Consider the following 24,777-nt stretch of genomic DNA (forward strand, 5'->3'; position numbering starts at 1 on the left):
CGCACAGCCTGAGAGTGTGGCGGGTACAGGGTCAATCGAGTGGTTAGGAGACTTCATACAGAGAGCGCGAGAGGGAGAGAGCAGTGAGACCTCATATACAGCATGAGAGGGAGAGCAGCGAGACTTTATAGAGCACAAGAGGAAGATAGCAAGCCTTCATAAAGTGCAGCGAGAGGGAGCAGCGAGACTTCATAAACAGTGGGAGAGGGAGAGAGCAGTGAGGCTTCATAAAGTGCACGAGAGGGAGAGAGCAGCGAGGCTTCATAAAGAGTGGGAGAGGGAGAGAACAGTGAGACTTCATAAAGAGCACGAGAGAAAGAGCAGTGAGGCTTCATAAAGAGCACAAGAGGGAGAGAGCAGCGAGGCTTCATAAAGAGTGGGAGAGGGAAAAGGCACCGAGACTTCATAAAGAGCGCAAGAGGGAAAAAGCAGTGCGACTTCATAATGAATGCGAGAGTGAGAGGGAGAGAGCAGCGAGTTTTCATAAAGTGTGAGAGGGAGAAAGCAGCGAACCTAATTCTGGGGAATGAAGCCGGAAGGTGGCTGAGGTGGTGGTGGGGGAGCATTTTAGTGATAGCGACCACAACATGGTACAGTTTAAGTTTGTTATGGACAAAGAAATAGACAAGTTGCAAAAAAATGTTTTGGATTGGGGGAGAGTGGATTTTAGTAAAGGCAGGATCTGGCCAAGGTAGACTGGAAACAGCTACTTGTGGGGAAATCTACAGAGGAACAGTGGGGGCATTCAAAAAGGAAATGGGGAGGGTACAGGCTCAACATGTTCCCTCTAGGAAGAGGTAACAAGCCCAGAGAACCAGGAATGACCAGAGATATTCAGGTTACGATGAGAAGGAAAAGAGAGGCTTTTAGCAGGTACAAGGGAAGCAAATCAGCAGAGGCATTAGTGGAGTACAGACAGTACAGGGTGGAGCTAAAGAAAGCAATTAGGAGAGCAAAGGGGATATGAGAAAGCTCTGGCTCGTAAAAGTAGGGAAAATCCCAAGATATTCTATAAGTATATCAATGGGAAGAGGATAACCAGGGAAAGAGTAGGGCCCATAAGGGACCAAGGGGGAAATCTATGGATGGAGCCAGAGGACATCAGTAGAGTGTTGAATGAATACTTCACATCCGTCTTCACCCAAGAGAATGAGGATGAAGGTATCGAACTCGGGGAGAGAGACTGCGAAGTTCTTAAGAAAATTGAAATAGGGAGTGACAAGGTATTGGAGGTGTTGGCAGGCTTAAAAGTGGGCAAATCTCCAGGTCCAGATGATTTGTGTCCCAGACTGCTGAGGGAGGTAAGGGAAGAGATCACAGGGGCTCTGACCCAAATTTTTAATTCCGCTCTGGCCACGGGGGAGGTGCCAGAGGACTGGAGAACAGCTAATGTGGTTCCGCTATTTAAGAAGGGTTGTAGAGATAAGTCAGGGAACTATAGGCCAGTGAGTCTCACGTCAGTGGTAGGGAAACTATTGGAGAAAATTCTGAAGGAGAGAATCTATCTCCACTTGGAGAGGCAAGGTTTGATCAGGGATAGTCAGCATGGCTTTGTCAGAGGGAGATCATGCCTAACAAATTTGATTGAATTTTTTGAGGAGGTAACCAGGTATGTAGATGAGGGTAGTGCAGTTGATGTAGTTTATATGGATTTCAGCAAAGCCTTTGACAAGGTCCCACATGGGAGACTTATAAAGAAGGCAAATGCACATGGGATACAGGGTAATTTGATAAGGTGGATTCAAAATTGGCTTCATTGTAGGAGACAGAGGGTGATGACAGAAGGATGGTTTAGTGATTGGAAGCCAGTGTCCAGTGGCGTACCACAGGGATCTGTGCTGGGTCCCCTATTATTTGTCATTTATATAAACAACATAGATGACTATGTGGGGGGTAGGATTAGAAAGTTTGCGGATAACACAAAAATTGGCCGGGTGGTTAACAGTGAGGTTGAGTGTCTTGGGCTATAGGAAGATATAGACGGGATGGTCAAATGGGCAGATAAGTGTCAAATGGAATTTAACCCTGAAAAGTGTGTGTGAGGTAATACACGTTGGAAGGAGTAATTTGACAAGGAAGTATTCAATGAACAGCCTGACACCAGGAAGTTCTGAGGAACAAAGGGACCTTGGTGTGTGTGTCCATAGATCTCTGAAGGTAGAGGGGCATGTTAGTGGGGTGGTGAAAAAGGCATATGGGACACTTGCCTTTATCAATCGAGGCATAGATTACAAAAGTAGGGAGGTCATGTTGGAGTTGTATAGAACTTTAGTGAGGCCACAGCTGGAGTACTGTGTGCTGTTCTGGTCACCACATTATAGGAAGGATGTGATTGCACTGGAGGGGGTGTAGAGGAGATTCACCAGCGTGTTGACTGGGATGAAACATTTAAGTTATGAAGAGAGGTTGGATAGACTTGGGTTGTTTTCGTTGGAGCAGAGAAGACTGAGGGGTGACCTGATTGAGGTGTACAAGATTATGAGGGGCATGGACGGGGTGGATAGGGAGCAGCTGTTCCCCTTAGTTGAAGGGTCAGTCACAAGGGGACATAAGTTCAAGGTGAGGGGCAGGAGGTTTAGGGGGGATTTGAGGAAAAGCTTTTTTACCCAGAGGGTGGTGACGGTCTGGAATGCGCTGCCTGGGAGGGTGGTGGAGGCGGGTTGCCTCACATCCTTTAAAAAGTACCTGGATGAGCACTTGGCACATCATAACATTCAAGGCTATGGGCCAAGTGCTGGTAAATGGGATTAGGTAGGTAGGTCAGGTGTTTCTCACATGTTGGTGCAGACTCAGTGGGCTGAAGGGCCTCTTCTGCACTGTGATTATGTGAAGTCACACCGGAAAACAAAACAAAACTTCATAAAGAGGTGTGAGAGGAGAGAGCAGCATGACTACATAAGGGGCACAAGAGGGAGAAAGAAGCGAGACTTTACATAAAGAGCGTAAGAGGAAGAGAGAAGCATGACAGCATAATGAGATCGAGAGTGGGACAGCAGCGAGACTTCATAAAGAGGAGTGAGAGGGAGAGAGCAGTGAGACTCCAGATCGAGCATGGGAGGGTGAGAGCAGAGAGACATCATAAATAGCGCGAGTGGGAGGGAGCAGCGAGACTTCATAAAGAGCACGAGAGGGAGAGAGCAGCGAAACTTCATACAGAGCATGAGAGGGAGAGAGCAGTGAGACTTCATAAAGAGAGGGAGAGAGCAGTGAGACTTCACAAAGAGCAAGAGAAGATAGAGAGCAGCGAAACTTCATAAAGAGGGGGAGAGGGAGAGAGTAGTGAGACTTCATAAAGAGCAGGAGACGCAGAGAGCAGCGAGACTTCTTAAAGAGCGCGAGCAGGAGAGAGCAGCGAAAGTTCATAAACAGCTGGAGAAGGAGAGAGCAGTGAGACTCCAGAATGAGCATGAGAGCGGGAGAGAGGCGAGATCTCATCAAAAGCGTTGGAGGGAGAGAGCACGAGACTTCATAAAGAGCACGTTCCACCAACTCCAGTATGCTGCCACCATCAAACACATCTTCCCTTCACCCCACCGGCGGCATTCCGTAGGGATCGTTCCCTCCGGGACACCCTGGTCCACTCCTCCATCAGCCCATACACCTCAACCCCCTGCCACAGCACCTTCCCATGCAACCGCAGAAGGTGCAACACCTGCCCCTTTACTTACCCTCTGCTCACCGTCCAAGGGCCCAAACAGTCCTTTCAAGTGAAGCAGCATTTCTCTTGCATTTCCCTCAATTTAGTCTACTGCATTCGTTGCTCCCAATGTGGTCTCCTCTACATTGGAGAGACCAAACGTAAACTGGACAATCGCTTTGCAGAACACCTGTGGTCTGTCCGCAAGAATGACCCAAACCTCCCTGTCGCTTGCCATTTTAACACTCCACCCTGCTCTCATGCCCACATGTCTGTCCTTGGCTTGCTGCATTGTTCCTGTGAAGCTCAACGCAAACTGGAGGAACAACTCCTCATCTTCCGACTAGGCACTTTACAGCCTTCCGGACTGAATATTAAATTCAACAATTTTAGATCATGAACTCTCTCCTCCATCCCCACCCCCTTTCTGATTCCCCTTCTTCCAATAATTTATATAGATTTTTCTTTTCCCACTTATTTCCATTATTTTTAAATGTATTTCCATTCATTGTTTTATCTCTCCCTTTTAGCCTTTTTTGATTCCTTCACCCCACCCCACCTCCACTAGGGCTATCTGTACCTTGCTCGTCCAGCTTTCTACCCTTAATTAGCACATTCCTTTAGATAATATCACCACCTTCAACACCTCTTTGTCTTTTTGTCTATGACATCTTTTGGCAATCCCCACCTATAACTGGCCCTCTATCCAGCTCTACTTGTCCCACCCCCCCCAAACCAGCTTATATTTCACCCCTTTTCTATTTTTACTTAGTTCTGTTGAAGAGTCATACGGACTCGAAATGTTAACTGTGTTCCTCTCCGCAGATGCTGTCAGACCTGCTGAGTTTTTCCAGGTATTTTTATAGAAACTAGGAGCAGGAGTAGGCCATTCGGCCCTTCGAGCCTGCTGTGCCATTCATTATGGTCATGGCTGATCATCCAACTCAATAGCTTGCTCCCACTTTCTCCCCACATCCTTTGATCCCTTTCGCCCCAACAGCTATATCTAACACAGAGATAAAAACAAAAAAACCGCAGATGCTGGAAATCCAAAACAAAAACAGAGTTACCTGGAAAAACTCAGTAGGTCTGGCAGCATCGGCGGAGAAGAAAAGAGTTGACGTTTCGAGTCCTCATGACCCTTCGACAGAACTTGAGTTCGAGTCCAGGAAAGAGCTGAAATATAAGCTGGTTTAAGGTGTGTGTGTGGGGGGCGGAGAGATAGAGAGACAGAGAGGTGGAGGGGGGGGCGGGGTGTTGTTGTAGGGACAAACAAGCAGTGATAGAAGCAGATCATCAAAAGATGTCAACGACAATAGTACAATAGAACACATAGGTGTTAAAGTTAAAGTTGGTGATATTATCTAAACGAATGTGCTAATTAAGAATGGATGGTAGGGCACTCAAGGTATAGCTCTAGTGGGGTTTTTTTTATAATGGAAATAGGTGGGAAAAGGAAAATCTTTATAATTTATTGGAAAAAAAAAGGAAGGGGGAAACAGAAAGGGGGTGGGGATGGGGGAGGGAGCTCACGACCTAAAGTTGTTGAATTCAATATTCAGTCCGGAAGGCTGTAAAGTCCCTAGTCGGAAGATGAGGTGTTGTTCCTCCAGTTTGCGTTGGGCTTCACTGGAACAATGCAGCAAGCCAAGGACAGACATGTGGGCAAGAGAGCAGGGTGGAGTGTTGAAATGGCAAGCGACAGGGAGGTTTGGGTCATTCTTGCGGACAGACCGCAGGTGTTCTGCAAAGCGGTCGCCCAGTTTATGTTTGGTCTCTCCAATGTAGAGGAGACCACATTGGGAGCAACGAATGCAGTAGACTAAGTTGGGGGAAATGCAAGTGAAATGCTGCTTCACTTGAAAGGAGTGTTTGGGTCCTTGGACGGTGAGGAGAGAGGAAGTGAAGGGGCAGGTGTTGCATCTTTTGCGTGGGCATGGGGTTGTGCCATAGGAGGGGGTTGAGGAGTAGGGGGTGATGGAGGAGTGGACCAGGGTGTCCCGGAGGGAGCGATCCCTACGGAATGCCGATAAGGGGAGTGAAGGGAAGATGTGTTTGGTGGTGGCATCATGCTGGAGTTGGCGGAAATGGCGGAGGATGATCCTTTGAATGCGGAGGCTGGTGGGGTGATAAGTGAGGACAAGGGGGACCCTATCATGTTTCTGGGAGGGAGGAGAAGGCGTGAGGGCGGATGCGCAGGAGATGGGCCGGACACGGTTGAGGGCCCTGTCAACGACCTTGGGTGGAAAACCTCGGTTAAGGAAGAAGGCCCACAGAACTCATTTCTCGTTATCTTGACTCCCTTCTCTCTCCCCTTGTCCAGTCCCTTCCCACCTACATCCGTGATTCCTCTGACACCTTACGTCACATCAACAATTTCCAGTTCCCTGGCCCCTACCACTTCCTCTTCACCATGGACGTCCAATCCCTCTACACCTCCATCCCCCACCAGGATGGTCTGAGGGCCCTTAGCTTCTTCCTCGAACAGAGGCCTGAACAATCCCCATCCACCACTACTCTCCTCCGTCTGGCTGAACTTGTTCTCACGCTGAACAATTTCTCCTTCAACTCCTCTCACTTCCTCCAAATAAAAGGTGTGGCTATGGGTACCTGCATGGGCCCCAGCTATGCCTGTCTCTTTATGGGGTATGTGGAACATTCCTTGTTGCAGTCCTACTCCGGCCCCCTTCCACAACTCTTTCTCCGGTACATCGATGATTACTTCGGTGCCGCTTCATGCTCTCGTCAGGACTTGGAAAAATTTATTAATTTTGCTTCCAATCTCCACCCCTCCATCATTTTCACGTGGTCCATCTCTGACACTTCCCTTCCCTTCCTTGACCTCTCTGTCTCAATCTCTGGTGATAGACTGTCCACCAATATCCATTACAAACCCACCGACTCCCACAGCTATCTCGACTACAGCTCCTCACACCCCGCTTCCTGTAAGGACTCCATTCCATTCTCTCAGTTCCTTCGCCTCCGTCGCATCTGTTCCGATGATGCTACATTCAAAAACAGTTCCTCTGACATGTCCTCCTTCTTCCTTAACCGAGGTTTTCCACCCACGGTCGTTGACAGGGCCCTCAACCGTGTCCGGCCCATCTCCTGCGCATCCGCCCTCACGCCTTCTCCTCCCTCCCAGAAACATGATAGGGTCCCCCTTGTCCTCACTTATCACCCCACCAGCCTCCGCATTCAAAGGATCATCCTCCGCCATTTCCGCCAACTCCAGCATGATGCCACCACCAAACACATCTTCCCTTCACTCCCCTTATCGGCATTCCGTAGGGATCGCTCCCTCCGGGACACCCTGGTCCACTCCTCCATCACCCCCTACTCCTCAACCCCCTCCTATGGCACAACCCCATGCCCACGCAAAAGATGCAATACCTGCCCCTTCACTTCCTCCCTCCTCACCGTCTAAGGGCCCAAACACTCCTTTCAAGTGAAGCAGCATTTCACTTGCATTTCCCCCAACTTAGTCTACTGCATTCGTTGCTCCCAATGTGGTCTCCTCTACATTGGAGAGACCAAACATAAACTGGGCGACCGCTTTGCAGAACACCTGCGGTCTGTCCGCAAGAATGACCCAAACCTCCCTGTCGCTTGCCATTTCAACACTCCACCCTGCTCTCTTGCCCACATGTCTGTCCTTGGCTTGCTGCATTGTTCCAGTGAAGCCCAACGCAAACTGGAGGAACAACACCTCATCTTCCGACTAGGGACTTTACAGCCTTCCGGACTGAATATTGAATTCAACAACTTTAGGTCGTGAGCTCCCTCCCCCATCCCCACCCCCTTTCTGTTTCCCCCTTCCTTTTTTTTTCCAATAAATTATAAAGATTTTCCTTTTCCCACCTATTTCCATTATAAAAAAAACCCCACTAGAGCTATACCTTGAGTGCCCTACCATCCATTCTTAATTAGCACATTCGTTTAGATAATATCACCAACTTTAACTTTAACACCTATGTGTTCTATTGTACTATTGTCGTTGACATCTTTTGATGATCTGCTTCTATCACTGCTTGTTTGTCCCTACAACCACACCCCGCCCCCCTCCACCTCTCTGTCTCTCTATCTCTCCGCCCCCCACACACACACCTTAAACCAGCTTATATTTCAGCTCTTTCCTGGACTTGAACTCAAGTTCTGTCGAAGGGTCATGAGGACTCGAAACGTCAACTCTTTTCTTCTCCGCCGATGCTGCCAGACCTACTGAGTTTTTCCAGGTAATTCTGTTTGAGCTATATCTAACTCCTTCTTGAAAACATACAATGTTTTGACCTCAACTACTTTCTGTGGTAACGAATTCCACAGGTTCACCATTCTCTGGGTGAAGAAATTTCTCCTCATCTCAGTCCTAAATGGTCTACCCCATATCCTCAGACTGTGACCCCTGGTTCTGGGCTCCCCCACCATCGGGAACATCCTTCCTGCATCTACCCTGTTCAGTTGTGTTAGAATTTTATAGGTCTCTATGAGATCCCCCCTCATTCTTCTGAACTCCAGTGAATATAATCCTAACCGACTCAATCTCTCCTCATATGTCAATCCCGCCATCCCAGGAATCAGTCGGGTAAACCTTCGCTGCACTCCCTCTATAGCAAGAACATCCTTCCTCAGATAAGGAGATCAAAACTGCACACAATATTCCAGGTGTGGTCTCACCAAGGCCCTGTACAATTGCAGCATGACATCCCTGTTCCTGTACTCGAATCCTCTGGCTATGAAGGTCAACATACCATTTGCCTTCTTTACCGCCTGCTGCACCTGCATGCTTACCTTCAGCGACTGGTGTACAAGGACACCCAGGTCTCGTTGCACATTCCCCTCTCTCAATTTATAGCCATTCAGATAAGAATCTGCCTTCCTGTTTTTGTTACCAAAGTGGATAACCTCACATTTATCCACATTATTCTGCATTTGCCCACCCACTCAGCTTGTCCAAATCACACTGAAGCATCTCTGCATCCTCCTCACAGCTCACCCTCCCACCCAGCTTTGTGTCATCTGCAAATTTGGAGATATTACATTTAGTTCTCTCACCTAAATCATTAACGTATGTTGTGAATAATTGGGGGAATCTGCTGTCCTTACCCTCCTTGGCCTACATGTGACTCCCAACCCACAGTGATGTGGTTGACTCTTAATTGCCCTCTGAGCATAGGTGCAATTATGGATGGGCAATAAATACTGGCATTGCCAGTGATGACCACATCCTGTGAACAAATTTTTTAAAAAATCATTGAATTTAAATGCCACCATCTGCCATAGTGGGATTCAGACCCAGGTCACCAGAGCATTACCCTGGATCTCTGGATTACTTTGCCACCCACCTTGCTGTCTCTCTCTCTCTTGCTATATTGTTTTTAATTTTCAATGTTGTTATGATCCAATGCTTTAGCTCACGATGTCCCATCCCACAATATGATGGGACTGTGCCTTTAACAGTCATGGGGTTAATTCAGAGATGTTGGAGTTCAATAGGATGTGGTTATTGAACAAACTGGAGTCAGTATTCAAATAGCATTCCAGAACTTTCCGCACCAATTAATCTTCCGGCGAACGTAAACAGTATCCTCCAATGCACGTTAACCATTCCCGACCAGTCAGAGGCACATTCAAACATTCACTTACTGTCACTCTCTCATCTCACTGTCTCACTATATCACTCACTCTCCCTCTCTCTCTCTCTCAATCTCATTCTCATTTTCTCACCGTCTCACTCACTCACTCTTTCATACGCTCACTCTGTTTCTCACAGCACCACATGGACTGCGGCAATTCAAGAAGGCAGCTCACCACCAGCTTCTCAAGGGCAATTAGGGATGGGCAATAAATGCTGGCCCAGCCAGCGAAGCCCACATCCTGTGAATGAATTTTTTAACAATCTGACGGGGTTGAAGGTCCAGGTGCCATATTTAAACCCCACCTGAGCATGTACACCTCACTCCACTCAGACCGGCGCCTGCCAGTCCGGAGAGGAGGCCACACCCGCTTCAACCAGAACACCCTCCAGGACTCGATAAGAGGATTGTGTGCACATAAGAAGTGCTTTATCCTAGGGATGGCTCCAGAAAGCACACTAGCCCCAATGGGAGGCCATTGCAAAGGGTTTCAGTGTGATTGACCACTGCACCTGAAAGTCCACCCTGTACAGGAAGAGGCTGAATGATCTCGTCCCTCTGCCAGGGTAAGTCATCCTTCAGCTCCCTCCAATATCAAACTCTCGCCATGGCATCTGCACTCAAAGGTCTACTCTATTCAGGGATCTCACACAACCATTAGTGGGGGACACATATCACCACTGATTGTCTCATGGGTACTTCCACATCACCACCATCTCATTCAGCTGTTCACACCACATCCACACACCAGCTGGGGACAGCTGTCCACGCACAGGGTGTCAGGCACCTTTCCCAACCTCAGCTCCATCCCTTCTCAGCACATTCCTTTCCTCTGTCTTGATCCAGGGCGAGCCTACCCACAACAGGCAGGAAAGATTGCTGACTCAGGGAGGGACGGCTGACGTGATCACCCTCACGGGATTCGAGGAGAATGTTGTTGAGATCGCTGGAGAGGACAAGGATCGCTCCTGTGGGGAAGGGGAGATCAGACTGTCTCAGCAACCCAGTGTGGATCACTCCTCTATCAGTTCATCACATCCTGGCAATCACAGAGAGTGACATGCTGTCTTACAATCCTCAGGCTCATCAACTGAAACTCTATTCTCTATCTTATAGCCACCAACAGATTGAGGCTCAAAGGGCTGGACAGCGTAAATCCCAGACCCCAGACCACATCCGAAGAGGAAGCTGAGCTAGAATGGTCACTGTGCTCACCTGCACCCTCCACCAGCTCAGAGACACCCACCTCGATGGGGCACAGCTCTAGACTAGGCTCGGGCTTACTTACTGGGGAGTACCTCACTGACACGTCCTTGCAGCAGTCAGAGACAGGGACAGGGAACGTCTACAGCACTCGGAGACCAGCCACTCACTCAGTCCAAGTCAGATGATGAGCCTCTGTGAGTAGCTGCCAACGACAGGCGGTGAACATCAGGCAGAGATTCAGCAGTCACTCAGCAGACTAGAGTGAAGGATGGAGGAGTCCGTCCGCATTCTGTCTGATGTCGTTTCCCCAACATGCCAGCACCTCGGGGTCACCATGAGAAGGTTAGCGACCACCGTGGAGACCTTGGTCCAGCAGCTCTTGCTGGATTTGCATTTGGCCCTGGACTCCATGGCGACACACCCTGGTGGGAACCATCACCATCTGGGCAAGGGAGATACCATAGAAACCATAGAACCATAGAAAAGTTACAGCACAGAAGGAGGCTATTCGGCCCATCTTGTCCATGCCAGCCCGAGGACACCCAGGCGCCCTTTCTAATCCCATCTTCCTGCACCCGGCCCATAGCCCTGCAGCTTACAGCACTTAAGGTGCAGATCCAGGTACTTTTTAAAAGAGTTTAGAGTTTCTGCCTCTACCACCAACTTGGGCAGCGAATTCCAGACACCCACTACCCTCTGCGTAAAAAAGTTCTTCCTCATGTCCCCCGAACACCTTCTGTCACTTATCTTGAATCTATGTCCCCTGGTTCTAGAATTCTCCGCCAAGGGAAACAATTTGATCCTGTCCACTCTATCTATTCCCCTCATAATTTTGTACACCTCAATCAAGTCACCTCTCAGCCTTCTTTGTTCCAAGGAAAATAAGCGCGACCTAAACAATCTCTCGATACGAGGCACTTGAGCTCCCTTCAGGTGCCCCTTCTCCTCATGGGGTCAAGGTGGGGCCCTTGGTCACCTACAGGGAGGATGAGTATTAGCCAAATACCCAAGGGCCTCCACTCAGGACGCTCAGAATCCCCTCTACCTGTTACCCCACCCACTCCAGCTGCTCAGGGCAAGGAGGGCGCATCTGCCCCGGAGCTCGAGACCCTTATCAGGCCAGGGCCCACCAGGCCTCGGAGCACCAGCGGACGTCCGCCAAGGTCATCACAGACATCAGGATGCAGTCAGCAGGCTGCCTCCACCCTGTGGATGTCAGGGCTGCTCCCAGGCAGAGTGGTAGAGTTAGGAAAATTAAGAAATTTTGAAATCACTTTTGGGTCATGGGTGTGATATCACATATTGCACTTTGTAAATACACTTGAGGTTCCTGGGAATGGCTGGGAATGGCTGGGAATGGCTGGGAATGGCTGGGAATGGCTGGGTCAGCTGAAGACGCTGTGAGTAGTATAACTGAATCCTCTTGTTTCAAGGTTTAACCATCCTCCCACTTGGAGATTGGCTGGCATTTTCTGCCCCCGTTTCTGGTGGGTATGTCGGAGAATCTCGTGAGAAGCCCCTTGTTGTGTTTCTGGACGATGTAAACCCAGGACGCGATCGTCCTTCCCCTGCCCCTGTCAATGGCCGGAACTTAATTGAAATAAATTTGCATCTAATTATTGTGTCCACTTGCTGGAATCAAAGCCCCACATCAAATTTAAATCCCACGTCGGTGTGCTTTCAGGGCAGAGGGATTTATCACTGCCTCTAAAAGGTGTGAACCTGTCAATCTGAACTTTGAGGGGAGCTTGGAGGTGAGTTTTGTGCAGCACTCGTGATGATTCCAGTGGCTCCGCGGATTCGGGGCTGGGGGTGGGAGGTACAGGCAAGTCTCCGCAGTGGTTTCTACGTGGTTGGCTTGTGGTGCCGGGGCAAGGGCAGCAGTGTAAAGGGGGAAGGAGGGGAAGGCAACATCAGGGCAAGGGCAACAGTGTCGATGGAGGGGGCAGCATCAACTGAATCTTGAGGATAAACACATGCGGAGCTGGGGTTGGAGGGGATGAAAACGGCCAGGCTAATGGTAAAACATGTCAAAGATGAGCCCTCTTCCACAGCTGAGAGCGGTTAGCTTGAACTCAGGCTTGGAGTCAGTCTCGAAAAGCAATTGTGCCCACTTCAAGCAGCACCAATTCCTGACAGTGCCCAATGATTACTCTTCTGCTGTTAACCCCTCGCGTGCACACTTCAAACTCAAATGAGTGCCATGCTGCTGCAGAAACAGTGCACGACTGAGGGTCCTGTTGGGAAAGGTGCCCATCGCATACTGACAGAGGGGTGTGCTACTAGCCCCTTGCATTATGTTTAAGTTGACATTGAAAGGTCATCCTCACAGTCCAAGAAAACCACAAAGCCCTGGAGTGTAGGTTAGGAAGATGCCTGTGCCTCGAGTTGAAGTCGAGCGGCTGAAGCTGTTGCCACTCGGTCATGTGGTGTGGGTGGCACTGGATGTGGGCATGGTGAAACATCATGCACAATAAACACTGGGCATCCATGTGGTGGCCTGCATTCTCCGACAGGCATTAAGGGGCCTTGAAAGCCAGCCACAGGCAATGACTTGACCGAGTGTGATCCTTAGGAGATAATTGCTGACCCTCGCGTCTCTATCTTTGATATTGCAGTGAGGAGACCAACAGGAACATGGAACCTGGTGGTCTCACTGTCTGCTTCATTGTTTATAGGCAGGAGACAAGCAGGAGAAGAATGTGACAGAGGCTCCTGGCTCACCAAAGGGGGGAGCAGGACCCTGAAGACCAAGGGGCAGCACGACCTCCTCTGAATGCAGGAAATGAACCCCAAACAGCCATCGTAGGTGCATCGCTCAACCCAGGGTCTATAGACAGTACATGTGCTACCTGCAGATGAGTGAGAACTAGTGTTGCCAATGCCTGCGCATGTCAAGGGAACTGATCACACACTTATGCCACCTTCTGCAGGATTTGGCACCACAGGGACTCGGAGGGCATCCAGTGCCAGCAGCAGTTCAAGTTACCATTGTGCTCAGTTTCTACAGCGGTGGCTCCTTCCAAGGCCCCACAGGGGACTTTTGCAGGATCTCGCAAGCCTCCATCCACAAGTGACCTACCAGGAGGTCACAGACACCCTTTTTTCCAAGGCACACAACTTCGTCAACTTCAACCAGAGATCAGACAAGCCAGGAAGCAAGAACGCTGGGATTCGCAGAGATTTCCGGATTCACCCACGTGGCTCTTAACTCTCCCTGGACAAGATACCCCAGAAGTGTCCATGATTCCTACATGCTCAGCAGGTCTCAGGCCCTTGAAATCTTCCAGTGACCACACAGGATGTAGGGTTGACCCCTCGGGACAAAACTGCTCAATCTCTCCTCATAAGACAAGCCCTGCATCTCTGGAATCAATCTAGTGAACCTCCTCTGAACTGCCTCCAATGCAACTACATCCTTCCTCAAGTAAGGGGACCAAAACTGTGCACGGTACTCCAGGTGCGGTCTCACCAATGACTTGTACAGTTGCAACAACACCTCCCTATTTTTATACTCTATTCCTTTAGCAATAAATGCCAAAATTCCATTTGCCTTCCTTATTACCTGCTGTACCTGCAGACTAGCTTTCAGCGATTCATGCACAAGGACACCCAGATCCCTCTGCACTGAAGCATTCTGAAGTTTCTCTCCACTTAAATAATAAGTCGCCTTTTTATTCTTCCGACCAAAATGGATAACCTCACACTTATCCACGTTAAACTCCATCTGCCAAATTTTGGCCCATTCACCTAACCTGTCCATATCCATTTGTAAATTTCTTATTTCTTCATTTCAACTTACTTTCCCACCTATTTTGGTGTCATCTGCAAATTTAGCTATAGTGCCTTCTATCCCTGAATCCAAGTCATTAATATAGATTGTAAATAGTTGGGGCCCAAGCACCGAACCCTGTGGCACCCCACTAGTTACAGCTTGCCATCCAGAAAAAGACCCATTTATCCTGACTCTCTGCTTTCTGTTGGTTAGCCAATCCTCTATCCAAGCTAATATATTACCCCTAACTCCATGTGACACTCCCAACAACACGGTGTTAGATACAGAGTAAATCTCCCTCTACAGTGTCCCCATCAAACACTCCCAGGACAGGTACAGCACAGGGTTAGATACAGAGTAAAGTTCCCTCTACACTGTCCCCATCAAACGTTCCCAGGGCAGGTACAGCACAGGGTTAGATACAGAGTAAAGCTCCCTCTTTGTTGCACATCAAATACTCCCAAGTAAGCACCGCCATCAAGCGGCACTTGCTTAGCAATAACCTGCTCACTGATGCTCAGTTTGAGTTCCTCCAGGGCCACTCAGCTCCTGACCTCATTACAGCCTTCATTCAAACATGGACACAAGAGCTGAACTCCCGAGGTGAGGTGAGAGTGACTGTCCTTGACATCAGGGCCACATTTGACCAAGTGTAGCTTCAAGGAGCCCTAGCAAAACTGGAGTCAATGGGAATCAGGGGGAAAACTCTCCACTGGTTGGAGTCATACCTATCACAAAGGAAGGTGGTTGTGGATGTTGGAGGTCAGTCATCTCAGCTCCAGGACATCACTGCAGGAGTTCCTCAGGGTAGTGTCCTCGGCCCAACCATCTTCAGCTGCTTCATCAATGACCTTCCTTCCATCATAAGGTCAGAAGTGGGGATGTTCGCTGATGATTGCACAATGTTCAGCACCATTCGCGACTCCTCAGATACTGAAGCAGTCCATGTCCAAATGCAGCAAGGCTTAGGCTGACAAGTAGCAAGTAACATTCATGTCACACAAGAGACAGGTAATGACCATCTCCAACAAGAGAGAATCCAACCATCGCCCCTTGATGTTCAATGGCATTACCATCACTGAATCCCCCACTATCAACATCCTGGGGGTTACCATTGACCAGAAACTGAACTGGAAAAGCCATATAAATACTATGGCTACAAGAGCAGGTCAGAAGCTGGGAATCCTGCAATGAGTAACTCACTTCCTGACTCCCCAAAGCCTGTCCACCATCTACAAGGCACAAGTCATGAGTGTGATGGAATATTCTCCACTTCTCTGGATGAGTGCAGCTCCCACAACACTCAAGAAGCTGGACTCCATCCAGGACAAAGCAGCCCCGCTTGATTGGCACCACATCCACAAACATTCACTCCCTCCACCACTGATGCACAGTAGCAGCAGTGTGTACCATCTACAAGATACACTGCAGGAATTCACCAAGGCTCCTTCGACAGCACCTTCCAAACCCATGACCACTACCATCTAGAAGGACAAGGGCAGCAGATAGATGGGAACACCACCACCTGGAAGTTCCCCTCCAAGTCACTCACCATCCTGACTTGGAAATATATCGCCATTCCTTCACTGTCGCTGGGTCAAAATCCTGGAACTCCCTCCCTAACAGCACTGTGGGTGTACCTACACTACATGGACTGCAGCGGTTCAAGAAGGCAGCTCACCACCACCTTCTCAAGGGCAACTAGGGATGGGCAATAAATGCTGACCCAGGCAGCGAAGCCCACATCCTGTGAATGAAGAAAAAATCCCAGAGCAGTTTCATTGCGCGTGGTGTGAGTTATTAACAGTGTGGGCGCCAGTACAGCTTCTCAGAACGATTTCTGTTTCTGTTGCAAAATATAACTGTGAGAACGAATTTTCAATCCCAGTGGAGCTGAAACCGCAGAGGAACCAGGTGCACATGGAGCCTGACATGAGAATGAAGTTCAAGAGATTGGAACCAGCCATCACCTCATCCGTGTCTCACCAAATTCAGTGCCATTCTACCCATTCGTTCTGATCCTTGAATGGTGGAAACATTAAAGCACAGAAGGAGGCCATTCAGCCCATCATGCCTTTACTGGCTCTCTGAAGGAGCAATTTACCTCGTCCTATACCCTCCAATTTTCTCCAGCCCTGCCCATTGTTTCTTATCAGATAATGATCTAATTCCATTTTGAATGCCTCAGCTGAACCTGTCTCCACCACACTCTCAGACAGCGCATTCCAGATCCTAACCACTCGATTGAGCCTGTCTCCACCACACTCTCAGACAGCGCATTCCAGATCCTAACCACTCGATTGAGCCTGTCTCCACCACACTCTCAGACAGCGCATTCCAGATCCTAACCACTCGATTGAGCCTGTCTCCACCACACTCTCAGACAGCGCATTCCAGATCCTAACCACTCGATTGAGCCTGTCTCCACCACACTCTCAGACAGCGCATTCCAGATCCTAACCACTCGATTGACCCTGTCTCCCCCACACTCTCAGACAGCGCATTCCAGATCCTAACCACTCGATTGACCCTGTCTCCATTACACTCTCAGACACTGCATTCTAGATCCTAACCACTCAATTGACCCTGTCTCCCCCACACTCTCAGAAAGTGCATTCCAGATCCTAACCACTCGATTGACCCTGTCTCCCCCACACTCTCAGACAGTGCATTCCAGATCCTAACCACTCGATTGACCCTGTCTCCATTACAGTATCAGACACTGCATTCCAGATCCTAACCACTCGATTGGCCCTGTCTCCCCCACACTCTCAGACAGTGCATTCCAGATCCTAACCACTCGATTGACCCTGTCTCCCCCACACTCTCAGAAAGTGCATTCCAGATCCTAACTACTCGATTGACCCTGTCTCCCCCACACTCTCAGACAGTGCATTCTAGATCCTAACCACTCGATTGACCCTGTCTCCACCACATTCTCAGACAGTGCATTCCAGATCCTAACCACTCGATTGACCCTGTCTCCCCCATACTCTCAGACAGTGCATTCCAGAGCCTAACCACTTGATTGACCCTGTCTGCACCACACTTTCAGACAGTGCATTCCAGATCCTAACCACTCGATTGACCCTGTCTCCCCCATACTCTCAGACAGTGCATTCCAGAGCCTAACCACTTGATTGACCCTGTCTGCACCACACTTTCAGACAGTGCATTCCAGATCCTAACCACTCGATTGACCCTGTCTCCCCCATACTCTCAGACAGTGCATTCCAGAGCCTAACCACTTGATTGACCCTGTCTGCACCACACTTTCAGACAGTGCATTCCAGATCCTAACCACGCGATTGACCCTGTCTCCCCCACACTCTCAGACAGTGCATTCCTGATCCTAACCACTCGATTGACCCTGTCTCCCCCACACTCTCAGACAGTGCATTCCAGATCCTAACCACTCGATTGACCCTGTCTCCCCCACACTCTCAGACAGTGCATTCCAGATCCTAACCACTCGATTGACCTTGTCTTCCCCACACTCTCAGACAGCGCATTCCAGATCCTAACCACTCGATTGACCCTGTCTCCACCACACTCTCAGACAGTGCATTCCAGATCCTAACCACTCGATTGACCTTGTCTTCCCCACACTCTCAGACAGCGCATTCCAGATCCTAACCACTCGATTGACCCTGTCTCCACCACACTCTCAGACAGTGCATTCCAGATCCTAACCACTCGATTGACCCTGTCTCCCCCACACTCTCAGACAGTGCATTCCAGATCCTAACCACTCGATTGACCCTGTCTCCCCCACACTCTCAGACAGTGCATTCCAGATCCTAACCACTCGACTGACCCTGTCTCCACCACATTCTCAGACAGTGCATTCCAGATCCTAACCACTCGACTGACCCTGTCTCCACCACATTCTCAGACAGTGCATTCCAGATCCTAACCACTCGATTGACCCTGTCTCCCCCTTACTCTCAGACCGTTCATGCCAGATCCTAACCACGCGATTGATCCTGTCTCCCCCACACTTTCAGACAATGCATTCCAGATCCTAACCAATCGATTGACCCTGTCTCCCCTAATTTTTCAGACAGTGCATTCCAGATCCTAACCACTCGATTGATCCTGTATCCACCACACACGCAGACAGTGTATACCAGATCCTAACCACTCGATTGACCCTGTCTCCCCCACACTCATGGACAGTGCATTCCAGATCCTAACCACTCCCTGAATGAAAAAGCTTTTCCTCATGTCGCCGTTGCTTCTTTTGCCAATCACCTTAAACGTGTGACCTCTGACTCCCGATCCTTTGCAGGCAATTTTGGTGTTTAGACTTATATTCATCATGTGATACTAACACCGTGTCGAATTAGGCAGGTTTATTTCATCTCCTTGTATCATTTTATTAAGAGAAAACAATTAATTGCAATTAACCCTAAAAGCAAGACTGAGTTATTCATGAATTAAGTTACAGTTTTGATTCATCAGTTTTAATAATACAGACATTTAACACATTCAGTTTATAACGTATTTCAATTAAAGCACATGGTTGTCTCTGAGACAAAGGCATCGTAAACTCCAATAACTCCCGGAAATCCACATTGAAAGACATCGATACAGCCGACTATCAGTGAGAATGAATAGTTTTGTCCAAAACCCTATCAGCAACGTAACTAGGGTCTTGTACAGCATGAAGATGACTCTGCTCACTGACTGCCTAGGTATCATCAATTATGTTAAGAGCTACAGATAGTTTAATTAAGTTATATTTAATGAACTTTAGCTTTAAGTTTAAGTTTAATTTGTGTTTCTGTATTGATGTGTTAAGAAAAGGGGAAATTGAGTTTTAATTTCATTTTAAACTTTGCCTGCAAGTCTGTGGCTTTGCTGTTATGCTTGCATTTCAATTACATCCAAACCTCAATCAGAAAGCATTGCCGATACTGCTGTAAAGTCATTACTTGAAGGTTGTTAAGTATAATTTGTTTTTAATAAACTTTTTGGAAATTCCTTGCCAGTAACTTGTTGCTTTGTTGAATCGAGATTAAGGATGAAATTCACCTAAACCTTTCACCAATGGGGACAGTTTCTCCCTATGTCCAGAGCGCACATGATTCTCAACACCTTTATCAAATCTCCTCTCAACCTTCTCGTCTCCAAGGAAAACACTCCCAACTTCTCCAATCTATCTTCATAATTGAAGTTCCTCATCCCTGGAAGTGAACCTTTGTTGCTCTCTCTCCAATGCCTTCACATCCTAAAGTGTGGTGCCCAGAACTGGACACAATACTCCAGTTTGAGCCTTATCGAGATTCAACATAACTTCCTTGCCTTTGTACTCTCCTGCCCTTTTCATAAAGTACAGGATGTCATGTGCTTTATTAACCAGTGTCACCTCACTTGGCAACATCAATGACTCTCAGCTGTTGAATCAGTACCAGTCCCTGTTGAACACTACATGGAAGAGGCACTGAAAGGTGGCAAATACATAGAATGTACTCTGGGTGGGGGAGGTGGGTGAGTTCAATATCCACTGAGTTCAGCCCACCCACCACTCATTCAACACCCTGGGGTTTACCATTGACCAGAAACTGAACTGGACCAGCCATATAAATACTGTGACTACAAGAGCAAGTCAGAGACTAGGAATTGTGCAATGAGTAACTCACTTCCCAACTCACCAAAGCCTGTCCACCATCTACAAGGCATAAGTCAGGAGTGTGATGGAATAGTTCCCACTTGCCTGGATGAGTGCAGCTCCCACAACACTCAAGAAGCTTGACACCACCCGGGACAAAGCACCACATCCACAAACATTTACTCCCTCCACGCAGCAGTGTGTACCATCTACAAGATGCACTATAGCAACTTGTCAAGTTTGCTGTACCTGTCCTGGGAGTGTTTGATGGGGACAGTGTAGAGGGAGCCTTACTCTGTATCTAACCCCGTGCTGTACCTGTCCTGGGAGTGTTTGATGGGGACAGTGTAGAGGGAGCTTTACTCTGTATCTAACCCTGTGCTGTACCTGTCCTGGGACTATCTGATGGGGACAGTGTAGAGGGAGCTTTACTCTGAATCTAACCCCGTGCTGTACCTGTCCTGGGAGTATTTGCCAGATTTTAGGTTAGGAATGAAATAATGAATTGTGATGCTGGCTGAAAACTTGGGGCACTGGCTATGCGGAGGGGGCTGTATTTTGTTGAAGCTGATATATAGATGAGGTTTGGGAACAGCTGCTGCTCCAGAATTCCTCGCTGTAATGGTGAGGGCGAGGGTGGAGTGGAACAGTGTGTGTGGGTCTCCAATTCTCCCCTGCTAATGACGTTTCATCACCGGCACTGAGGCAGCCACAATTCCTTTCCCTTTGCGCTTTTTGAAAGTTTCTTCCAGCAAGTTGGCCAACTTCTGACAGTCATCCTGTAGAGAGAAAAAGAGAGATAGAGAGAGAGAGAGAGATGTGAAGAGAATACATGTCAATAAAAACAGGGTATGTATTTTAAATGGCAAAACTCCAAATGGAGCCTAGGTCCTTGATCTGAAGTTAGCTTGAAAAGTCAGTGATCGTGTGAGGTGAACAGGGCCCTAATGGGGCTGTGATGGCACCTTTCAGTGATTGGCACCTTGCTGGGGTAACTTCATACCAAACAGGAGATGCAGTACAGTGACAAGGTGGGACGGGCAAGTGGGTGGGAGAATTTCCAATGGGAGTGTGGGGAGCGAGACAGTGTGAGGCTGGACATTCAGGTGACCAATGGTGGGAGTGTGGGGAGCGAGACAGTGTGAGGCTGGACATTCAGGTGACCAATGGTGGGAGTGTGGGGCAGGGCAGTGTGAGGCTGGACATTCAGGTGACCAATGGTGGGAGTGTGGGGCAGGGCAGTGTGAGGCTGGACATTCAGGTGACCAATGGTGGGAGTGTGGGGAGCGAGACAGTGTGAGGCTGGACATTCAGGTGACCAATGGTGGGAGTGTGGGGCAGGGCAGTGTGAGGCTGGACATTCAGGTGACCAATGGTGGGAGTGGGTAGATGAGGGTTGGAGTACTGCTATTACCTGGCTGATGAATCCAAACCACACCAGTTCCTGGGCCAAATCTTGGGAATCATCAGCTGCCAGAGAGGGAGAGAGAGAGAGTGTCAGCTCATCGAATAACACTGATGCAACAAGAGATTGTGGGCTGGGGGTGGGGGTGAGGGTATGGCAGAGGTCAGGTGAAGCCCCAAATTATACACAGGACGGGGTACTTACTTGGCAGAAGGTCACAGGTCAGATGTCTGTGCAACCGATCATCCAACTTCAAGAAGAGAGTAAGCTGTAGGAAGAAGTCACGGAGAGATCAGTACCATGGAGGGGGCATTGCTATAGAATCATTCAATGGCTACAGATACAAAGTATAAATCACTTCAGACTGAGAGGAGGAGAAATTACTTCACTCAAAGGGTTATGAATCTTTGGAATTTTCTACCCCAGAGGGTTGAGGATGCTCCATTGTTGAATATATTTAAGGCTGGGACAGACAGATTTTTGGTCTCTCAGGGAATTAAGGGATATGGGGAACATGTGGGAAAGTGGAGTTGAAGCCCAAGATCAGCCATGTTGGTATTGAACGGTGGGGCAGGCTCGATGGGCCAAATGGTCTTCTCCTGCTCCTCTTTCTTATGTATTTCTGTCCTTACTTGTTTAATACCTCAGCCACACCCTCTTAACTCCATGTGTAAATCCCTTTTTTGTTCCTTAATTGGCCCCACTCCTCCTTTTTCCACACTTTTACTATTTATAAGCCTGTAGAGGACTTTTGGATCCCCTTTCATGTTAGCTGCCAGTTTCTTCTCATACTCCCTCTTTGCCTCTCTTATTTCCTTTTTAAATTAGGCTCTGAATTTTCTATATTCAGCCTGGTTCTTAATTGTATTACACCTGACATCTGTCGTCAAGGCAGAGTTAGATAGATTCTTGCTAAGCAAGGGGGTAGATGGGAATGTGGAGTTGAGGTTACCATCAGATCAGCCATGAACAATGAATTATGAAACATGAACTAGGGGGCACTGTTTAACATTAGGGGTCACCCTCTTAGGACAGAGATGAGAAGAATTTTTTTCTCTCAGAGGGTTGAGACACTTTGGAACTCTCTGCCTCAGAAGGTGGTGGAGGCGGGTCATTGAATATTTTTAAGGCAGACGTAGATAGATTCTTGTTAGGCAAGGGAATCAAAGGTTATCGGGGGCAGATGGGAATGTGGAATTCAAAACACAAACAGATCAGGCGTGATAATAATGAATGGTGGAGCAGGCTTGAAGGGCCAAATGGCCTCCTCCTGCTTGTAATTCGTAATTTTTCAGCTTCTTCTTACTCTCTGTCTTTCATAATCCAGGGAGCTCTGCATTTGTTTGTCCTGCTTTTTCCTTTTGGGGGAATATATCCTGACTCTATCTGAATTATCTTCTCTTTAAAGGGAGCCCTTGTTTATTTACAGTTTTGTTTGCTAATCTTTGTTTCCAATTTCTCTGGGGAACATCCATTCTTGGCCCATTGAAGTTCGCTTTCCACTTGCTCTGGATTGCTTTTTGTCCATTTCTATAGCAAAGCTAAACTTTATGATGCAATGATTCTTTTTTATTCATTCATGGGATGTGGGCTTCGCTGGCTGGACCAGCATTTATTGCCCATCCCTAGTTGCCCTTGAGAAGGTGGTGGTGAGCTGCCTTCTTGAATCTCTGCAGTCCATGTGGTGTAGGTACACCCACAGTGCTGTTAGGGAGGGAGTTCCAGGATTTTGACCCAGTGACAGTGAAGGAATGGTGATATATTTCCAAATCAGGATGGTGAGTGACTTGGAGGGGAACTTCCAGGTGGTGGTGTTCCCATCTATCTGCTGCCCTTGTCCTTCAAGATGGTGGTGGTTGTGGGTTTGGAAGGTGCTGTCTAAGGAGCCTTGGTGAATTCCAGCAGTGCATCTTGTAGATGGTACACGCTACTGCTACTGTGCATCAGTGGTGGAGGGAGTGAATATTTGTGGATGTGGTGCCAATCAAGCAGGCTGCCTTGTCCTGGATGGTGTCAAGCTTCTTGAGTGTTATGGGAGCTGTACTCACCCAGGCAAGTGGGGAGTAATCCATCACACTCCTGACTTGTGCCTTGTAGATGACCTGTTCTTGTAGCCACAGTATTTATATGGCTAGTCCAGTTCAGTTTCTGGTCAATGGTAACCCCAAGGATGTCGATAGTGGGGGATTCAGTGATGGTGATGCCATTGAACGTCAAGGAGTGATGGTTAGATTCTTTTTTGTTGGAGATGGTCATTGCCTGGCACCTGTGTGGCAAGAATGTTACTTGCCACTTGTCCCTAAATGTTCTCTTACTGACACTTGATCTATTTGACCCACCTCATTTTCAAGAACCATGTCTTTCGGTGTCTCCTTTCTCATTGGACTGGAAACATACTGCTGTAGAAAATTCTCCTGAACACACTCTAGAAAATGTGTTATCAAAACATTAAGAGTAAGAGGATAACTAAGGAGTGAGTAACGCCCAGAAAAGACCAAAAGGGAACCTGTGTGTGGAGGTGGAGGATGTGGGTGTGGTTCTTAGTGAATACTTCGTGTCTGTCTTCACAAAAGAGGGGACAATGCAGACACTGTAGTTAAGGAGGAGGAGTGTGAAGTATTGGATGTAATAAACACAGGGAGAGAGGAAGTATGAAGGGGATTAACATCCTTGAAAGTGGATAAACACCAGGACCGGATGAAATGTACCCCAGGCTGTTCAAAGAAGCCAGGGAGGAAATTGAGGAGAGTCTGACCATCGTTTTCCAATCCTCACTGGATACGGGTGAGGTGCCAGAGGATTGGAGGTCTGCTAACGTTGTACCTTTGTTTAAAAGGGGAGTGAGGGATAGACCGAATAATTACAGGCCAGTCAGTCTGGCCTCAGTAGTGGACAAGTTATTGGAATCAATTCTGAGGGACAGAATGAACCGTCACTTGGAGAGACACAGATTGATCAGGGACAGTCAGTGTGGATTGGTTAAGGGGAGGCCATGTCTGACTAATCTGATTGAATTTTTTGAGGAGGTAACAAGGAGGATTGATGAGGGTAGTGTAGTTGATGTGGTCTACATGGGTTTTAACAAGGCTTTTGATAAGGCAATCAAGTGTTCTATCATATGTCCGACTGGTTAAAAAAAAGCCCATGGGATCCAGGGGAATGTAACAAACTGGATACAAAATTGGCTCAGTGGCAGGAAACAAAGGGTAATTTTGATGGGTGTTTTTGTGAGTGGAAAACTGTTTCCAGTGGGGTTCCACAGGGCTCAGTACCAGGTCCCCTGCTTTTTGTGATGTATATTAATGATTTGGATGTAGATGTAGGGAGAATGATCAAAAGATTTGCAGATGACAAAAATTGGCGATGTGGTTGATAGTGAGGTGGATTGCTGTAGACTGCAGGAAGATATCAATGGACTGGTCAGGTGGGCAGAGAGATTGAGTCGATTAGGATTATATTCGCTGGAGTTCAGAAGAATGAGGGGGGATCTCATAGAAACCTATAAAA

At 48.2% G+C, this 24,777-nt stretch overlaps 1 protein-coding gene across 1 annotated transcript in view; it reads right to left on the bottom strand.

Moving 5' to 3' along the window:
• The window catches only part of LOC121275733 (nuclear receptor-binding protein 2-like), a 153,335-nt gene that overhangs the window by 3,361 nt on the left and 125,197 nt on the right, over nt 1-24,777 (bottom strand). Inside the window, exon 9 of the mRNA XM_041183322.1 lies at nt 21,475-21,538. Within this exon, the coding sequence (XP_041039256.1) occupies nt 21,475-21,538 (64 nt within the window). The remainder of the gene's footprint in view (nt 1-21,474; nt 21,539-24,777) is intronic.

Source organism: Carcharodon carcharias, chromosome 3, assembly GCF_017639515.1.
Source record: "Carcharodon carcharias isolate sCarCar2 chromosome 3, sCarCar2.pri, whole genome shotgun sequence".
In the NCBI taxonomy this organism is placed as follows: domain Eukaryota; kingdom Metazoa; phylum Chordata; class Chondrichthyes; order Lamniformes; family Lamnidae; genus Carcharodon; species Carcharodon carcharias.